The sequence below is a fragment of the Cucurbita pepo genome, chromosome LG10 (genome assembly GCF_002806865.2).
Source record: "Cucurbita pepo subsp. pepo cultivar mu-cu-16 chromosome LG10, ASM280686v2, whole genome shotgun sequence".
Lineage (NCBI taxonomy): Eukaryota > Viridiplantae > Streptophyta > Magnoliopsida > Cucurbitales > Cucurbitaceae > Cucurbita > Cucurbita pepo.
The window spans coordinates 9,216,052-9,234,426 of record NC_036647.1 but is presented as its reverse complement, the minus strand read 5'-3'; the positions used below and the strand labels follow the sequence as shown (position 1 = coordinate 9,234,426).

At 39.7% G+C, this 18,375-nt stretch overlaps 5 protein-coding genes across 8 annotated transcripts; 3 read left to right on the top strand and 2 right to left on the bottom strand.

Moving 5' to 3' along the window:
* The first annotated feature begins 544 nt into the window (after positions 1–544).
* LOC111803957 (PHD finger protein At1g33420-like) lies at positions 545–5,204 on the top strand. The gene is made up of 5 exons (XM_023688580.1): positions 545–1,100; positions 1,534–1,660; positions 1,848–2,063; positions 3,516–4,124; positions 4,224–5,204. The coding sequence occupies exons 1-5, from the start codon at positions 731–733 to the stop codon at positions 5,014–5,016; spliced, it is 2,115 nt and encodes a 704-aa protein (XP_023544348.1). The 5' UTR covers positions 545–730; the 3' UTR covers positions 5,017–5,204.
* An 800-nt stretch (positions 5,205–6,004) lies between these two features.
* LOC111804546 (extradiol ring-cleavage dioxygenase-like) lies at positions 6,005–8,832 on the bottom strand. The gene is made up of 3 exons (XM_023689392.1): positions 8,485–8,832; positions 7,119–7,495; positions 6,005–6,427 (listed from the first exon to the last, which is right to left on the bottom strand). Exons 1-3 carry the CDS (start codon positions 8,719–8,721, stop codon positions 6,226–6,228), a joined length of 816 nt encoding a protein of 271 aa, XP_023545160.1. The 5' UTR covers positions 8,722–8,832; the 3' UTR covers positions 6,005–6,225.
* A 1,549-nt stretch (positions 8,833–10,381) lies between these two features.
* LOC111804382 lies at positions 10,382–12,443 on the top strand. 2 transcript variants are annotated; one of them, XM_023689165.1, is made up of 3 exons: positions 10,382–10,485; positions 10,985–11,347; positions 11,960–12,443. In XM_023689165.1, exons 2-3 carry the CDS (start codon positions 11,129–11,131, stop codon positions 12,071–12,073), a joined length of 333 nt encoding a protein of 110 aa, XP_023544933.1. In that variant the 5' UTR covers positions 10,382–10,485; positions 10,985–11,128; the 3' UTR covers positions 12,074–12,443. The 2 variants fall into 2 exon arrangements, with proteins under 2 accessions (XP_023544933.1, XP_023544932.1); XM_023689164.1 differs by having other exon boundaries at positions 10,959–11,347.
* A 145-nt stretch (positions 12,444–12,588) lies between these two features.
* On the top strand, positions 12,589–14,882 carry LOC111804381 (extradiol ring-cleavage dioxygenase-like). 3 transcript variants are annotated; one of them, XR_002816511.1, is made up of 4 exons: positions 12,589–13,428; positions 13,743–14,119; positions 14,217–14,392; positions 14,522–14,611. XR_002816511.1 is itself a non-coding variant. In XM_023689161.1 (3 exons), exons 1-3 carry the CDS (start codon positions 13,192–13,194, stop codon positions 14,709–14,711), a joined length of 804 nt encoding a protein of 267 aa, XP_023544929.1. In that variant the 5' UTR covers positions 12,589–13,191; the 3' UTR covers positions 14,712–14,882. The 3 variants fall into 3 exon arrangements, 2 of the variants coding, with proteins under 2 accessions (XP_023544929.1, XP_023544930.1); XM_023689161.1 differs by lacking the exon at positions 14,217–14,392 and having other exon boundaries at positions 14,522–14,882; XM_023689162.1 differs by lacking the exon at positions 14,522–14,611 and having other exon boundaries at positions 14,217–14,443.
* A 310-nt stretch (positions 14,883–15,192) lies between these two features.
* LOC111803304 (peroxidase 47) lies at positions 15,193–16,838 on the bottom strand. The gene is made up of 4 exons (XM_023687645.1): positions 16,536–16,838; positions 16,262–16,450; positions 15,821–15,983; positions 15,193–15,742 (listed from the first exon to the last, which is right to left on the bottom strand). Exons 1-4 carry the CDS (start codon positions 16,770–16,772, stop codon positions 15,363–15,365), a joined length of 969 nt encoding a protein of 322 aa, XP_023543413.1. The 5' UTR covers positions 16,773–16,838; the 3' UTR covers positions 15,193–15,362.
* Positions 16,839–18,375: the final 1,537 nt, after the last annotated feature.

Sequence of the window (18,375 nt, the reverse complement as noted above, 5' to 3'; positions counted from 1 at the left end):
ATGATTCATTTATAATTAGTAAATAAATTTATTTTCATCCAAATTATAAATAATTAAATAAAGAATTGGTAATATTTTAGGACATATTTATATAAAAAGAATTTGTATATATTTGTATAGATTTTTGGTAATTAGCCAAAAATATTTTTCATGAATAATCAAATATTTATTATTGGACAAATTTACTACAAATAGTTTATTCCTTCTGAAAATAACATTTCCTAATTTCATAATAAAAATAACATTTTAATACAATTTTTTTTTAATTCGAATACATACTTTTATATCATTCATAATGACATTTAAAACAAATTTAATACATAATTTTATGGTTTTGATTACCAATAAATTCATTCTTAATATACTCATGTTTGATATATTATAATTTAATCATATATTATAATTTTAATAAAAATATTTATATCTTTAAATTAAAAAAATAAAAAAAAAATTTAAAAATTTAAAAATACGAAAATATTTAATAATTTATTTTTTTGTTTAAATCCTCCGTTTCTCTCTCTTTATCATTAAAAACCAATTCTCTCTCTCTTTAATTAAACCGACTCTCTTCTCTTTTCTTCGGTTCAGAATTCACTAAAACCAAAGAAAAAAAACCAAACCGAAGGGGACAGAAAAAACCCTGAACCGCTATCTCTCCACCTCCCTCCCCCGATTTCTCTCTCTCTAACTCTAATCTCCGCCGTCTCTTTCTCTCTTCCGCCTTCCAGCTATGGTCGTTAACGCCCGTCCCCACAAGAGAATGAAGAGACGTGTCACGGCTGATCTCTTCGACTTCCTCTCCTTCCCTTCTTCTTCCTCCATGTCCGCCGCCGGCGCCGCCCATGATTCCGACCACGACCACGACCATCTCTTCACCGGCCCCTTCCGGAACAACGTCCGCACCTTCCTCTCCAACCACGCCCTCCTCCCCTCGCCCTCTTCCTTGTTCCCTCACCTTCTCACCTGGCAGATCCTCTTCCGCGTCGGCGACCTCGGCCTCCACGGCCCCGACTCTCAACCTGCCCTTGTTTATCTCGATATCGTCGAGGAAGACGTCGCCAGATCCAGATCCCTCTACTGCGACCAGTGCCGTGTTGTTGGTGAGTCTCCTTACACCGATTCGCCGATCTCTCTCTCTCTCTCTCTCTCTCTGAAAATCTCGCGATGTGATGTTTGAGAATTTGACTGATGGCGATATCTACGAGATTTTTTCTTTCTGTGGGGCCTTGTTGAGACGACCGTTGGATGTGTTACACGTGGCGGAATAGAAGATAATTGGATATTATTTTTGTTCTTTTGGGGCTTCGCTTTTGGACCATTTTCTTAATTTCTTTTGGAAATCTGACAAAATTATTTGTTCTTTTTTGTTTGAAACACTCCGAATGTCGATTTATTTTATACGTTTTGATGTTTTGATTTGTAAGTTTAGGGTTATGATGATGTTCTTATGGGTTATCTGTAGAAGAAGGCAGAAGAGGGTGTTTTTGTTTGATGATTGATATGAATTGTTTGGAATTGTATGGCATTGGTTAGGGTGGAGTGCACATCCTGTGTGCGCCAAACGGTACCATTTCATAATAAAGGCTAATGGAAGCTCCATTGGAGGTTATCATAAGCCATGTATGTGCTGTGGAGACGTCTTGCATCTCTCCGAGTCCAAGTGAGCTCATTTACCACACCCCTTTTTTCCCTTCTGGACTCAACAATCCAGATTTTCCTTTAATTTGTACCTTTGTTCTTCCTTTTAGCTCAATGGGTTTGTGTGATTGTTTTTGGGATTAGATATGATTTTTGCAGTTGTTTTGCTCACGATTTTGAAGAGTTTCTTATTATATTTGGATTTGTAGATGCAAGTCGTGCAACCATATAACGAGTGCAGATGATGTAGAAGATTGGGTGTACCAGCAGTTGGAGAACAATACCCATCTCTTACATGCTGTGGTTCACTCCAATGGTTATGGGCACCTACTCAGGGTCAATGGAAGAGAGGGTGGCTCAAGCCACTTATCTGGATGCCATATCATGAATTTTTGGGATCGATTTTGTAAAATGCTTGGAGTAAGGTAAGGCAACCCCCTACAGTGAATCCTTTTGAAAATGTGTTTATGATAGCTTGTTTCAGTTCACATCACATTGTCAATTGAAGTATTTACATCTAGCCTCTTGCATTTATTAACGTGAGATCCCACGTCGGTTTGGGAGGAGAACGAAGCATTCCTTGTAAGGGTGTGGAAACCTCGTCCCTAGCAGACACGTTTTAAAAACCTTGAGGGAAAGCTTGAAAGGGAAAGTCCAAAGAGGACAATATCTGCTAGCGGCGAGCTTGGGTTGTCACAATTAATCTGCAAATATTTTTGTTTGCTACCTCATGAACTATTATTGGAAAAAACATGGTGAAGTAAGCTTGGTTTGATTTATTATGTTGAAATAGAAACTTGTGTTGATATAACAATCTATGCATGATGGATAAAGCAAACTGCTCGAGTGAAACCTACAAGTTTGTAATTTTATGCAATGGAAGGGCACTTCAGCACTCTTTCCATCATAACCAAAGGAAAGAAAAGCTTTCATTATTTATTATAATTTTCCTTTGCAAATTTGGTACTCACACACAATGCATGATCATAAAGTGGAACATCTGTTTTATTTTAATTATGTTTTATTCCTAGTGCATTGTTACGAATGAAATTGGGAAGATGCTTGTAACAACCCAAGTCCATTGCTAGCAGATATTGTTCTCTTTGAGCTTTCCCTTCCAATCTTCCCCTCAAAGTTTTAAAACGCGTCTACTAGGGAGAGGTTTCCACACCCTTACAAAAAATGTTTCGTTCCCCTCTCCAACGGATGGTGAATCTCACAATGCTATTCTATCGACGTTGGTGTGTGCCTATATTTGAGTATTTTATCTGAGGTCAATAATAAGTGTTGTACCCTGTATTTTTCGTTGATATCTGTACTCCATTGTCTCTTAAATAAATTCAACCTCAGTGCCCTATTCTCTTCATTATGTGTTGGATCCTTGGGGAGGATTCCAGATCTAATATTCTCCAAGTTCTTTTTGGGGCTAGCTCTTCCCACAAAAGCTTAGTTGTTATGCCTTCCAAAGCTACTCTCAGATTTTTTGTTGGACAGGAATCTATGAGTTTTTGAAACAAGTCTCTTGATTGGATGGATCAGTATGAACTTATCAAAATTAAAGCTTCTCTATGGAGTTTATTGTCAACATTTTGCTGCTTATCCTCTTAATGACATTTGTAGGGGCCTTTTATATATGAGTTGTGATTTTCAGTCTTCCCCTTATCTTTGCATTTATTTCTATCAATTCTGTTTTTTCTTCTTTTATCAAGTCTACACATTGTTGTCAATGGTTGGTTGAGTTCTGTTTCTCTTTATATTTATCAATGAAAAATTCAGCCAATGCCTCTCTGTCTGTGCTGCAAATGGTGATAGTGGCATGTTCTTCCTTGTTATGGGTACATGGGTTTATTGAATTTTTGTATTCTGTATTTGAGTAGAAAGGTGAGCGTGATGGATGTGTCCAAGAAGTATGGGGTTGGGTACCGGCTGCTTCATGCCGTCACCAAAGGTCATCCGTGGTATGGCGATTGGGGTTATGAATTTGGTGCTGGTAGTTTTGCTGTCACTCCCGATGCTTACAAAATGGCTGTTGAAACCCTCTCCACCCTTCCTTTGTCAATCTTTACATCTCAAGGACGTAAGCCCCGTTCTCATCTGCAGGACATAATTTTGTATTATCAGTCTTTGTCAGAGCGCAAACTTGTAAACGTAAGAGATCTCTTTAGGTTTCTGATGAGCTTGATTCATAATGTTCGCAAGTCATCAACATCCATTACTGATGTAACGGATGAGAAGCAGCCATCAAGGGTCTTGTGCTCGTGGACAAGAAGCGACATTACACGTGTCGAAGAAGCAATGCTGAAAGTGCTGCATGCTGTATCTGGGTCGAATTGGGTCACTTGGCGCACCCTTCGTGGTGCTGTGTGCAAAGCAGGTCCACCTGAACTGCTTGATTATTGCCTTAAGAATCTTGGTGGAAAAATATCATCTGATGGGATGGTTGTCAATGCTCAACGCAATCCTCAATCAGGTGCTTTCGAATACAGGTAAATGAATTGCTTGTTCATAATACTGTTTTGTACACTTGTAGCAAGGCTTTGTTCGTAATGTGTGGTCTCTCAAGGGGTAGATTTGTTGTTATGCAGGCTCGAACCCGGCCGTGTTTCATTGAATACTGCTACTGATTGTACTGAATCATCCATCTCTAGCTACCCATCTGAAGAGAATCTTCTGTTGGACTTGAGGTTTTTGTACAATGCCATGCTTCATCCACATTCTATGGTGAACTATGGGCCCCAGCCAAGAAGGGCAGCAGCAGTGAGCTCCGCTGTGAAGCTCATAGACTGCAAGCAGTTTGTAAAAGATTATAAGCCCGAGAAGCTGTCGACTAAGTTGAATCCTTTTTCGATATGTCTCTTGTGCGAGGTCGAAGTCGTGGACGACTCAAAAGACAATTCCTCAAGGCCCCCTCCAGAGCTAGTTGTACTTCCATCTAATGCTACCATGTCTGACCTGAAGCTAGAAGCATCAAAAGCTTTCCAAGATGTATATTTGATGTTCAGAAGGTTTCAAGTAGAAGAGATAGTCGACCATGGGGGTGTAGATGATTCCACCCAGGTCAAGCTGCTGTTCGGACAAACCGAGTCGGTGCGTGTCAGAGGAAGATGCCAAGTGAAGATCACGCTGAACAGGTTTCGAATGGAGAGGGGGGTAGAAAGGTGGACAGTTGAATGTAGTTGTGGAGCCAAGGACGACGACGGGGAGAGAATGCTAGCCTGCGACTTGTGTGGGGTTTGGCAACATACAAGATGCTCGGGGATTCGAGACTCCGACACGGTCCCAGGGAAATTTGTATGTTATAAATGCAGAAGCTCCATTGTTGCAATGAATACCAATGGGGAAACGGAGGCCGATACCGTGCGGAGTTGGTTATGTTAGTTGAGAACTGTATTTTGTGTATATAGATTTGGTTTCAGATCTGTTTTTGTTGGGGCCTTGTGAATGTGTACAGCTGCAGTTAGGCCAAAATCTCTGATTACATTTGTTTCCTCGTTTTGTTATTCTTGTACATGTTCATAGGAAAAAGGATGATGAGTTGAAATGAAACTCGCTAACTTGTTTCTTAAGAAATGTTTGTAGGGTCATCGTCGAATTGGGTCAAATCGAATTATGATTATGTCTTAGGATAGAATTTTCCTAGAATCGAATACGTTGAACGACGATGATAGATGAACTGTAGAGCTAGATGATGCGAATATGAGATTGAAAAATCTTAGAAACTCGAGATAAGATTGTTTAAGCTAATAACACCGATAGAAACATGGTATTTAGTTATGGGAACAGATCATATAAGAATTGAATAAGATTTTAGACGGCATGGTTATTAGGAGACGGTTGCTTACTAGGTATTTTTATACTCACAGTCCTACATTTTTATTATCTTTTTAATGAAACTTGGAGTTGTGTGTCAAAATCGCACTCTTGCGACAACAGGACAACGAGTGTGTGACACTTGTTCTAAATCAATGAACAAATAAGTCGTGTAAAATTCACATTTCGTGAACAATATCGGTGTATGCTTGAGTCTCGGGTCATGTTAGATAGAAATGTTTTAGAAAACGTGAGCAAGGAAATACGTTGAAAACAGTTTTAAAGAAAGCAATGTTATAAGCTAAAAACGAGTAGGCAACAACGACTTTGATAGTATATAACTCGGGTAGGAAGAATTGACAACTAGTCACATTCTTTTATAGTACATCTTGTGGAGTTTTAGCTCCGACGAGATAGAATATTAGGTAATGATGAACAAATTCACCACCTCCATCAATTCAAAAGTATTTTAAACCTTGTAGATACAAGATTTTAAACTAAGAGAATAAACATTGGAAAGACATCATAAACACTATTTTCAAGAATGTCCCAAACATCCTTAAAAAAACATAATATCATTATTGTATTGTTAATTATACAGTACAAGAATTCATAAGCTGCTCTGTCGCACAAGTACAAGCAAACCAAATCATATGGTATCTCCAACAGAGATAAACACGACAATTTTAAACACAATCATGTTTTACATTTGAACGTGCACACAACACAAACATTTGCAGCCTATAAACAACAGAGATTTTGAGGTTTGTTGTAATGTTAGTGGGAGGGGGAAGAGGCTGTGAATTGGTAGGAGGCATAGGACATGGTGCCATGGTCCCAGCTATGATGGATTAGCTTGGTTTTCGGGTCGCCTCCTGCTGCCCCGATCGCAACGTGGAGTGGGTAAAAGTGGTCCGGACTCGGATGTGCCATTTTTGCGTGTGGAGCCTTCTTCTCGTACTCGTTCACATCGTCATATCTACCCATAAAATATTTTTATGCTGATTCCCCGTTAAGAAAAAGAAACAAAACATTTTTTCTTCGAGAAAGTGAAATGAACGTCTCTTCAAAACTAAATTCAAAAGTTTCATATGAATCAATCAATAAATGTGAGACCCAACATCGATTGGGAAGGAGAACAAAACATTCTTGATAAGGGTGGGGAAACCTCTCCTTAGCAGACGCGTTTTAAAAACTTTGAGAGAAAACCCGAAAGGAAAAGTTCAAAGAAGACAATATCTGCTAGCGGTGTGCTTGGGCTGTTATAAATGTTATCAAAGCCAGACACCGGGCGATGTGCCAACAACGAGGTGGTGTACCAAAAGGAGGGTAGATTGGGGGGTCCCACATCGATTGGAGGAGGGAACAAGTGTGAGCAAGGACACTAGGCCCGAAGGGAGGTGGTTTATGAGATCTCACATCGATTGGGGAGGATAACTCATCATTCTTTATAAGGGGTGTGGAAACCTCTCTCTAGCAAGCGCATTTTAAAAACCTTGAGGGGAAGCCCAGAAGGGAATACCCAAAAAGAACAATATCTACTAGAAGTGGGCTTGGACCATTATACTGAAACTTAAAATCAAATTGAAAAATGCTTGGATACCATGAAAGCATCTAAAACAACTTAGGCACATAATTTAAGGTACAAACACTCAAATTTATGAACATACCTTCCTTCAAGAAGAGCATCTTTAAGCCAAGTATCAAACTCAAGAGCCCATGGGGCAGTGGCTGAAGGCTTACCACTGCGGTTGAGAGTCCTAAGGTTGTGTGTGGCACTTCCTGACCCAATTATTAGAACTCCTTCATCCTTAAGAGGAGCCAATGCTTTGCCCAAGTTGTAATGATGTGTCCCATTTAGGTGTGATTGTACTGAAAGTTGGCAAACTGGTATGTCTGCCTCTGGATACATGAACATTAGAGGAACCCATGCTCCATGGTCCAGCCCCCGCCCTCGCTCCTCGTCGACTCGCTCGAACCCGGCCCTTATCAGAGTCTCCTTCACCCTCTTCGCCAGCTCTGGAGCTCCGGGTGCTGGATATTTAATCTGTTTTCAAGTCATTTTAAACATGTTATGGCTATATCTATGTTGAACCAAAGCCAAACAGGAATGGTGACAGAGAAGGTGCTTGTTTAAACCTCATTTTCTACATTTGAATGGAATTCTCACGTTAATAATATTTCACCGTCCAAGTTTACCTCTAGCAGATATTGTCCTCTTTGGACTTTTCTTTCGGACTTCCTTTCAAGGTTTTTAAAACGTGTGTGCTAGGGAGAGGTTTCCGCACCCTTATAAAGAATGTTTTTGTTCCCCTCTCCAACCGATGTGGGATCTCACATTTTACCCTCTTCGAGGCCCAGCGTCTTCGCTGGCACTCGTTCCCTTCTCCAGTCAATGTGGGATCCCTCAATCCACCCTTCTTTGGGCCCAGAGTTCTTGCTGGCCCATCGCCTTGTGTCCACCCCCTTCGAGGTTCAGCCTCCTCGCTGGCACTTGGTGTCTGGCTCTGTTACCATTTGTAACTGTCTAAGCCTACTGCTACCAAATATTGTCCTCTTTAGACTTTTCCTTTCAGGTTTCTACTCAAGGTTTTTAAAACGCGTCCGCTAGGGAGAGGTTTCCACACCCTTATAAAGAATGATTTGTTCCCCTCTCCAACCGATGTGAGATTTCACAATCCACTCCCTTCAGGGCCGAGCATCCTCACTGGCACTCGTTCCTCTCTCCAATCGATGTGGAATCACGCAATTACATCATTACTAATATATTTTTGAAAGGTGAAGTTCAAAGGTTAAAATATAAACAGACTATGTTAACCAGGAATGAGAAGCAACCTGATAAATGGAACCATTTCCATATCCTAAATACAAAATTCAGAGCACAAAATCCAATTCAGAATTCTCCAACACCTCATGTTATTGAATTCAAAAATGGAAAAAATGGATGCTAAATCCAAACAATCATTGATAATTCCAGAAAAACATCATAAAAGAAATGATCCTAAAGCCAGAAATGAAAAGAGTACATTCCATTACCTTGTACATGGAGGAGGGGAAGCCATAGAAGTCGTAGATGGTATCATTAGGACCTGAGACGACATTGACAGTGGGGAAAGTGGTGTCGTAATGGGCAGAAATGCAGAGAATGGCTTTGGGTTTGACCGCAACGACCTCGTTCTTCCAAGATTTGAAGAACTGCCTCGCTTTTATGCTATCGTCGATGCTGAGCATCGGAGAGCCATGGGAGAGGTAAAAAGTGTCGTTCAAAGCCATGGAATAATGCGCGATCGGATTCTATTGGCTCTGAATTTGATCGAAATTTTAGGGTCAACTACACCAAAATGATGGCTATATTTGAGGCGGAGGTCGGGGGTAGGTGGGGGAGGTTCCTCAACGTTAGGTACAACAAGCACATATTTACGTGTATATTCAAATCAGAGCTCTTTCAAAAAAAAATGGCAAAAACATTGACACTTTAAGATTTGCAAAAACAGAACTATTTTTAATATCATGCTTTTCTAAGACGTGTTGTTTGTAGTCGCATGCTCAGGTCATACCAAACTCTTTATTTGATTTAATCGCCTCAAAATGACCTGTGGTCAAGTATGACGTTACCTAATTTACCTAATTTTGTATGATCATTCAGTGAAATCATGTCTGGTCAAGTATGACGTTACCTAATTTACCTAATTTTGTATGATCATTAAGTGAAATCATGTCTAGTAGAGTCTAGGTCTAGGTCTACTAGACCTGAATCAAATCATGTCTGGTCAAGTATGACGTTACCTAATTTACCTAATTTTGTATGATCATTAAGTGAAATCATGTCTAGTAGAGTCTAGGTCTAGGTCTACTAGACCTGAATCATGTCTAGCCCTCTCAGACTTGAATGAATCACCTTGCTCAAAATCATGTCTAGCCCTCTCAGACTTGAATCGGCTCTCATGACTTTGCTTTGAACTTTCTTAAAAGGCCTCTTACCATTGGAGATAGTATTCTTTGATTATAAACTCATGATCATTTCCTAAATTAGCCGATGTGGGATTTTTATCATCCAATAGCGACTAGTTGTCAGTTCTTCCTACCCGAGTTATATAATATTTTAGTTGTGATGTTTCTTTCTTGGTTTATAGTCATATAAGACTTTCAAACTCTCTCTCAACCTTGCTTTCAAAATCTTTTTAAAAAATCTTCCTGTTTTCTAAAACTTCGTTTCAAAACAGGGTCAGAAGTTCGAACATACGTTGTTGCTTGGCCGCAGTTACGCGAATCCAAATTGGCTTGACTCATTCAATGTTGGGAGTCAATGCTACATAATTGTAAAAGTCTGCCGCCAAAAAAAGTATAATTCAACGTGGTCATTGGTTAGGTATAATAATGCCAAATTTGCTCTAAAAATAATGCAAATGACATTTGAACGATTAGCTCGAACCACTTGCACAGAGTTTTCCTTTTGATGTAGGTAAGGAGAGAACGGTGACTAGTGATTTTCCATCGTGAAGTTTCAACTCTCATGAGAATCTAACAAACGGTATGTGTCACAATCGCATCTTATAGGACTCGTATTGCAATTGTGCGGTATTTACTCTTGCCCTCGAATAAATCAACCGACCAAACTTGGATCGTTGTTGGCATGGACGATGTATGCTCAAGTCTTCAGCCCTACCCTTAGAAAACTATTTTAGTTGGTAGTTATAACAAGTATATAGGGTTCAAATTATATAAAAAGGAATCACGACTTTCTACAATGGTACGATATTGTCCAGTTTGAACTTAAGTTATCATGATTTTGCTTTGGGTTCCTCCGAAAGGTCTCGTGTTAAGTTAAAAACTAAAAATGTAAAATTTTGAAATTTTAAAATTAGTAATTAGAGATGTATTTTTTTTTCCGAAAAAAAATAACAAATAAATAAATAGAAGACCTGCATTCATATTCGAAGTGGATCCGTGCTTGTGTATTCGAAACCATTCCAATCGGATTTCCTCAGAATTAGGGCTTCAGGGTCGAATCGCGAGTCTCGTTGCGTTCTCTTCAAGGTCAGTGTAGCCGCTTCTTGATTGAAAGTTGCAGATTCTTCTTAATTTGGCACCATTGATTAAGCATTTTTCAATTCTATACTTCCTGTGATGATTTTCTCTTGGCTTTGCATATTTTTGGATACAAATTTGCCAATTTTTCTTCAAGTACTTACATTTGTGCTGTCTGTTTACTCCGTTCTTAGAATCAGGGCTTCCTTTCTTTCTGTTTTTAGTGGCAATGAAGTTCTTGAATAAATCTTCACTCAACCGTCGTATTTCCAGAAACCAAATCAAATCGATTATTCGAATCAAGGAGGTTCAGTTTGGCTAATTTCTCTGGCCATTTCAAATTAAACCAAACTAATTCAAGATGGTTCTGTTACCAGTCATATGATATGATATTGTTCAGTCGGCCAATATAATTACGAATGAAATTCATTTTTGGTGACTGTATATTTATTTATTGTATTGATCCATTTTTAACTGCATAGGTGTTTCTTCTCAAATCTCATTACAGCTCTATTGTATCTGCCGCCACCATTGCCATGAAGTTCTCAAATCTATTATGTTATTAGTCAATATTTTCTGGGCAGAGCACATAGTGAAATCGTAGACTTTTTGAGTGACAAGAAGAGGCCCTTGAAGACTTTTTAAGTTGGAAATGAATTCAGAAGCCTCGCAGGTAGCTAAGGTTTACCGCCAGCTTCTCAAAGCTGTAAAGAACCATATTGGAAAGGAAGAGAACAAGAAGCATTTTGTGGACTATGTGGCTCAGAAGTTCAGGGAGACAAGCACAGTTTCGAAACCCCATTCTGTTCAACAGAAAATCAAGCTTGCTCGCGATTACACATTTCTACTTAACAGCGTGCACCATCAAAAGGCAATACTTCACTTCCACTATTTAAAACTTTTTTCTTGTTCGAATAAAGAATTAGGCCTTGATAACCATTGTTGTATTTTTCATAGTTTCTTTAGAATGAATTTCATCTTTTATAACTTATAAGGGAACCTTCAGATTCTTAGTCGAATTTCAAAAACAATTTTTTTTCGAACTTGGCTTGAATTTCAGAAACATTCAACCCTTTGGCTATAGGTGGAAGTAGTGTTGCCTAGTGGGGCCTCAGTAATCTTTTGTTTGGTTATGTGATTCATTCACTATAATTTTCTTTTACAATGTAGATTAATTTGTAGTCCATTGAGGATTTGACAAATGAGGACTTGTTAATGGTTCATTAATCTAAGTACGACGTATAATATAGATACTGTTTCATTAGGTGGTTTATCAATCAATTTGTAGATCTTCAATGCAAGATTTGATGGGGAAAATAGCTACTTCTTACGTTCTACTATCTGCAATTACAGAGTAATGAGATATTCAAATTCTAGCAGAAGACAAATTATAGCTCAGAATCAAGAATAAATGAACTTCTGCTTCGTTTCCTCATTTGATGTTTGTTAATAATTGTAATTTTTATTGGTTATGTATGTTCAGGACTTGCTGTTCTCGTACAACATTGCTGTTGATAGATCAGATGAAATGAAGCGGATATTGGGCAAGTCTGCAGCAAGTGTGGGGCTTAAACTTCCGGAGGTTTATCAACCCTGACGCCCTGTGGTTGTTTTATTAAGCAGAATTACTTTGTTCCTCCTAAGAAAAGAAGAATAATGACTTCGATGAGCTGCCTCTGTACCAGCAGACTTTAATATTGTTGATCTTCTACCATCTGATACTTCAGTTTTATGTGCATTGGAAGAAGCAAAGTTCAGCTACGAAGGTTTTATCTTTCCTCTTATTACAACTTCTGAGGGTGAGTTTGACAGCAATCTGGTGAGTTATTTGTTTCATTTCCATATAATATGTACTTCAATAACGTGAAAAAGAGCCGTTGAATTTTGATCAAGAGGCACTTTGACTTAGTTGGATCTTAGTTGTAGGTGTTTTCATCGCAATATAATCAACCAACCGTTTGAAGTTATGTGTTTACTCATTTTCACTTTGACCAACTTCTTGATCAATTATTTTGCTCATCATCCAAGCCCCCCATATAGAATTTCTGAGTAATTGGAAGTCGCTTTAGATGATGAGGCCATAGGAACGGGTGCATCATGACATCGTAAGATATTTTGTCTTAATGAATTAATTGGTACTAGAAATGCTGGAACAGTCGATGACTGCTTAGTCTCATTCGAGAGTCTATTCTCTTTGTATTATATTTTCCGAGGGGGTGGATTTGGGCTCCTTCCCGTCCATTGTATAATTGCGCAGGAAGGTATCACGTGCCTTTTGTCTCATGCATCTAACCTGCTTACGGGTTCACCTGTTTTAGTCATTTATGAAGTATTAGAATTGCAAAATAGGCATTGCCTTTGGTTTCATACTCTATCTACAAATACGAGAATATCCCATTTTAGGTCTAAGTAACATATAATTGAAGGAGATGGAAGACCTCCAATGTCAACTGTCAAATGTTTTCATTTCTATAATTGATTTAGACATTTCTGTATAGATAACAAATCTATTTATAACTGTTCTCTTACAACAGAGAGATTTAATGGTGGTTCAATAATTACGGGATAGAATTGAATTTCCCACGTTTGTGGAAGGATTACTATTTGAGGACTAATTTCCCAGGCATTCAACGGCATGTGCTTGTGCCTCACATTGAGCTCTATATATCCCTTCCCCACTGCACTCCATGCCTTTACCTTACTAGCTTATTTCTGATGGCTTTGAACGACACTTTCTATGTATCCCATGGATCCCCAACGCTAACCATCGACGATGGCATCGAAGCAAGGCACTTCTTCAAATCATGGAAGGACAAGGTTTTTCCCCAAACACCCAAAGCCATTCTTTTTGTCTCTGCCCATTTCGACACCGCCTATCCCACCGTCAACGTCGTTTCTGGCCCCAACGACACCATCTACGACTTCTATGGTTTCCCCTCCTCCATGTACGAGGTAACATACTAAACCTAGCAAGTGTATGTTAGGAACCACGACTTTTCACAATAGTATGATATTATATTGTTCACTTTGAGCATAAGTTCTCATTATTTTGCTTTTGGTTCCCCCAAAAGATCTCGTACCAATAGAGATGAATTCCTTACTTATAAACTCATGATCAACCCTTTAATTAGCCGATGTGCCGATGTGGGACACCTCTTACAACAATTCTCAACCGTTTAGGCATTTATATATTTTCAAGCTTTGAACACTTTGAGAGAAACTTTCCAATATTGATAACAATAATGCATAAATGATGTGAAAAACAGTTAAAATATCCAGCACCAGGAGCTCCGGCATTGGCGAAGAGGGTGAAGGAAGCTCTGATGGGGGCCGGGTTCGAGCGGGTGGACGAGGAGAAAGGGCGAGGGCTGGATCATGGAGCATGGGTTCCTCTGATGTTCATGTATCCAGAGGCAGACATCCCAGTTTGCCAACTTTCAGTACAATCACGCCTAAATGGGACACACCATTACAACATGGGCAAGGCATTGGCCCCTCTTAAGGATGAAGGGGTTCTCATTGTTGGGTCAGGAAGTGCCACACACAACCTTAGGACACTCGACCGCCACGCCAGGTCTTCTGTCAACGCCTCATGGGCCATCGAATTTGACGATTGGCTTAAACATGCTCTCCTTCAAGGAAGGTAATTTCACTTATAATCAAATAAATTAAAAGATATATAATAAATAGAAAGATACTTATAAAAGATATTTGTCTATAATTGTAATATCCCACATAAGTTGGGAGGAGAATGAAACACCGTGGTGTACAAAGTGTGTACAAAATCTCTCTCTAGCAGACGCGTTTTAAAGTCTTGAAGAGAAATCCGAAAGGAAAACTCCAAAGAAGACAATATCTGTGCGGTGGGGTTGGGCTTGGATCGTTACAATAATAAAATATCAATATGATATATATGGTAAGCTATAATTCAATATTAAATATTCATAACCTCTTGTTGGAGTAGACATCTCTCACTTATTCTTTGCTCATTTAGCTTAAATAAATATTTTTTGTTTGAGAATTAGAAGAATATTTCGTGTGGTAGATACGAAGATGTGAACGAGTACAAAAAGAAGGCTCCAAATGCAGAAAAGGCACATCCAAGTCCCGACCACCTATTTCCGCTCCATGTCGCGATCGGGGCAGCCGGAGGCCACCCCAAAACGAAGCTAGTCCACCATAGCTGGGACCTTGGCACCATGTCCTACGCCTCCTACCAGTTCACAGCCTCTTAAACCCTAAACCCACTAATCGCATCAACATTACAAACCTCCAACTCTTCTAGTTGCCTTGTATCTTTGTTAATATAATGGAGTATGTTTGTAAAATGATCCTATTTATTTCTGTGACAAACCATATAATTTGGTTTTGGTTTATTACAACGTTGTATGAACGTTTATTGTTCAGTGATTTGAAATAGCACTGCCATATTACGAGATCCCACTTTAGTTGGAGAAGGGAGCAAAATATTCCTTTATGTGGAAACCTCTCCCTAGTAGACACGTTTTAAAATCGTGAGGCTGACAACAATACGTAACGGGCCAAAACGGACAATATCTACTAGCGATAGGTTTGGGCTATCACAAATGGTATCAGAGCCCGACGAACGGTGCGCCAACGAGGACGCTGACCCTAAAGGGGTAGATTGTGAGATCCCACATTGGTTGGAAAGGGGATGATAGTACGTCACAGACTAAAGCGGACAATATCTTTTAGTAGTGAACTTGCGCTGTTACAAACACGGTTCTAAAGGAGAGAGAACGTGAACAAGAGTTAATTACAAATAACTATAATATGATAGTTATCACACACTCGCACGCACACAAAACACCGACATCCACACGTGAGTGTTGCATTACTTATTATTAACAACTAATACATCTAAATCAATTAACCCTACGGCAGTTGCGGCGGACTTGGCCCCAACGACCTTCCTTTACATCAAGCATACCCATTTTGATGATGGCCTGTTGGAAGTCCAAGAAGAACAGGGCTTGGTTCATGGCGTAGGCATTGACAATGCCCCTCGTACGTGGGCTAGCGAACAACGTCTGGTCCGAAAACAGAACCCCGGCTCCTCTCGACAGCGCGTTGTAATAGACGTTGTCGAAGCTGTCGGCCGTGGCGTCGAATGTTTGTATTGCATTGTCGCCGTTGCTGCATGTTCTTGATAGTGTTCTCCCAAAGTTGGGACTCAGAAGAGGGTCGGTGCCGTCCAGTCTGTCTTTGAATGATACGCATCGTGCCACTCCTAATGTATGCGCCCCTAAACATACATGTCAATTATCGATGAGTTATATAATTAACCGTTTACGTTGGGTGTTAGAAATGGTCTAAAGTTTACCGGAAAGTGCGACCATTTGCTGAGCAGTAAAGCCACGGCGGGCGAAGGTATTAACAAGCTGAGATGCATTGAAGAAAGGCGAAGGCAAATTGGCGGTGTCTTCGATTCTGGATCTCGTTCCGTCCTTCCTTCCCTTCGGTATGTCATAAAATGGACCTCCCGCCTGTTAAGTTACTCGTTAGTAAGCAGACGAACACGACTCTATACAATGGTATGATATTGTCCACTTTGAGCATAAGCTTTTATGGCTTTGTTTTGGGCTTCCCCAGAACGACTCGTACCAATGAAGTTAGTATTACTCACTTATAAACTCATGATAATTCCTTAAATTAAAAAGTGTGATATTTTGAAATTTAACGATGAAATGAAAATTATATCCAAAACCCATTAACCAAAAATATATTTTTCATTAGGATCGAGGGAAAAAAATTTAAAAATTACCCAAAAGACTGCATCTCTGGCTGCCATGGCGACAATGTCGGCGCAAGAAACAACACCAGGACATTGGTTTTCTAATTGTTCCTTAATGTCATCAATAACCTCGTAACCTCGTAAGCTTTCGTTGGCTGGAGAATCCTTTTCTGCTGTGTTGTCTCGTGTCGAATCAATCAACACTGATCCATCGCATCCCTATTCATATCAAGATCAGTATTTGCATCTTTAATTAAAAAAAACACGAGATTGAGGAAAATGGTATGTTTAAAGTCCAATTTACCTCAACGAAACAGTCATGAAAATGCATTCGAATGAGCGATGCAGCCAAAGTGGGATCATTTTGAAGAGCTCGATTCACCGTGTTCTTCACAATCGGATCCACAAACGGGCAGCTCATCAAGTAATATCCCATACTCAACCCATTTACGCCTCTAAATGTTACACTAACGCCCACCAACACGATAATACTAACTAAGTTCATCGACATCGACATCGACATCGACATCAACAACGACATTTTGAGAGTAGCTAGGTTGAATGAGAATAGAAGATGGTTAAAGAAGAGTTGTGGTGGGAGTTTGTGTATTTATACATGGAGAGTATAGTTTGAAGTGAAGAACAAGGAGAGTGGGTTCATCACATTGTCCACTCAAACAAGCCATGATATTAAATAATTAATGATTTGTATACAGCTTTTTTGATGTGTTCATTGCATGTTGGATTATTAAACCTAACACCAACAATTCAATCAAATCTGGATTCCAATTCACATAAATAATTGAAAATGTGTTTGAAATAACATAAATTATTCATTAGCAAGCTCGTTACGTAACGACATAAGTCTATCGCTAGTAGATATTGTTCCATCTAAGCTTTACCTTTTAGACTTTCCCTTAGGTTTTTAAAATGTGTCTGTTAAACAGAGGTTTTCATACGTTTATAAAGAATGTTTCGTTTCCCTCTCCAATCGATGTGGGATCTCATAATCCACTCTTCTTCGGAGCCCAGCGTTCTCGCTGGACACTCGTTTCTCGTTCTAATTGATGTGAGATTTAACATATTTGCTGACACTCGTTTCTCTCTCCAATCGATGTGGGACCTCACAATCTACTCCCCTCTAGGGTCCACCGTCTGAGACTCATTCCTCTCTCCAATCGATGTGGGATCTAACAATCCACCCCCTTCGGGACTCAGAATCTTTGCTGACACTTGTTCCTTTCTTCCGTCGATATGGGATCTCACAATCTACTCTCCTTCAGGGTCCAGCGTCCTTGCTGTTGACACTCATTCCTCTCTCCAGTCGATGTGGGATCTGCAATCCACTCTCCTTCAGGATCCAGCGCCCTCGCTGACACTCGTTCCTCTCTCTAATCGATGTGGGATCTCACAGTCCACTCCCTTTTAGGGTACAGCGTCCTCGCCGACACTCGTTCCTCTCTCCAATCGATGTGGAATCTAACAATCCACCCCTGTCAGGGTTCAACATCTTTGCTGACACTTCGTTCCTCTCTCCAATGGATGTGGGATCTCACAATCCACTCTCCTTCAGGGTCTTGTGTCCTTGCTAACACTCGTTCCTCTCTCCAATGGATGTGGGGTCTCACAATCCACTTCCCTCAGAGTCCAGTGTTCTCGCTGACACTCGTTCCTCTCTCCAATCCCACATCACAATCCACTCTCTTCAGGGCCCAATGTCCTATAAATCTATGAAAATTTCGATGATGTCGAAAAAAAAAACTCGCTCGGGCTGGATCTTTTAAGTATAAGAGAGTAGTTAGGATAGTAAGGTGGGGATTTAAGATAATGGAAGGTGGGAGAGGTGAAAAAGGTGCATATAATGGTTGGAGAAAGAGCTGTGTCGCATTTGAAAAAGAAAAGAAAAGGAAATGAAGGATTAGTCAAAAAGGGAGAGTGGGACGGCTGGCTTCCATATTCTTCCTTATATTATTTTTATAACCATTTGTGTTCCTCAATTTCAACGCTCTAGTGCTTTTCACACGTCTTTCTCCCTCTCAGTGCCTCTACAGTTCAATTACTTTTTCGATATTTGATAGTCTCGATATTCTCTTACATCTTCTACGATATCATTGAAACTTCAAAATTAAGCGTGTTTCGTTTGA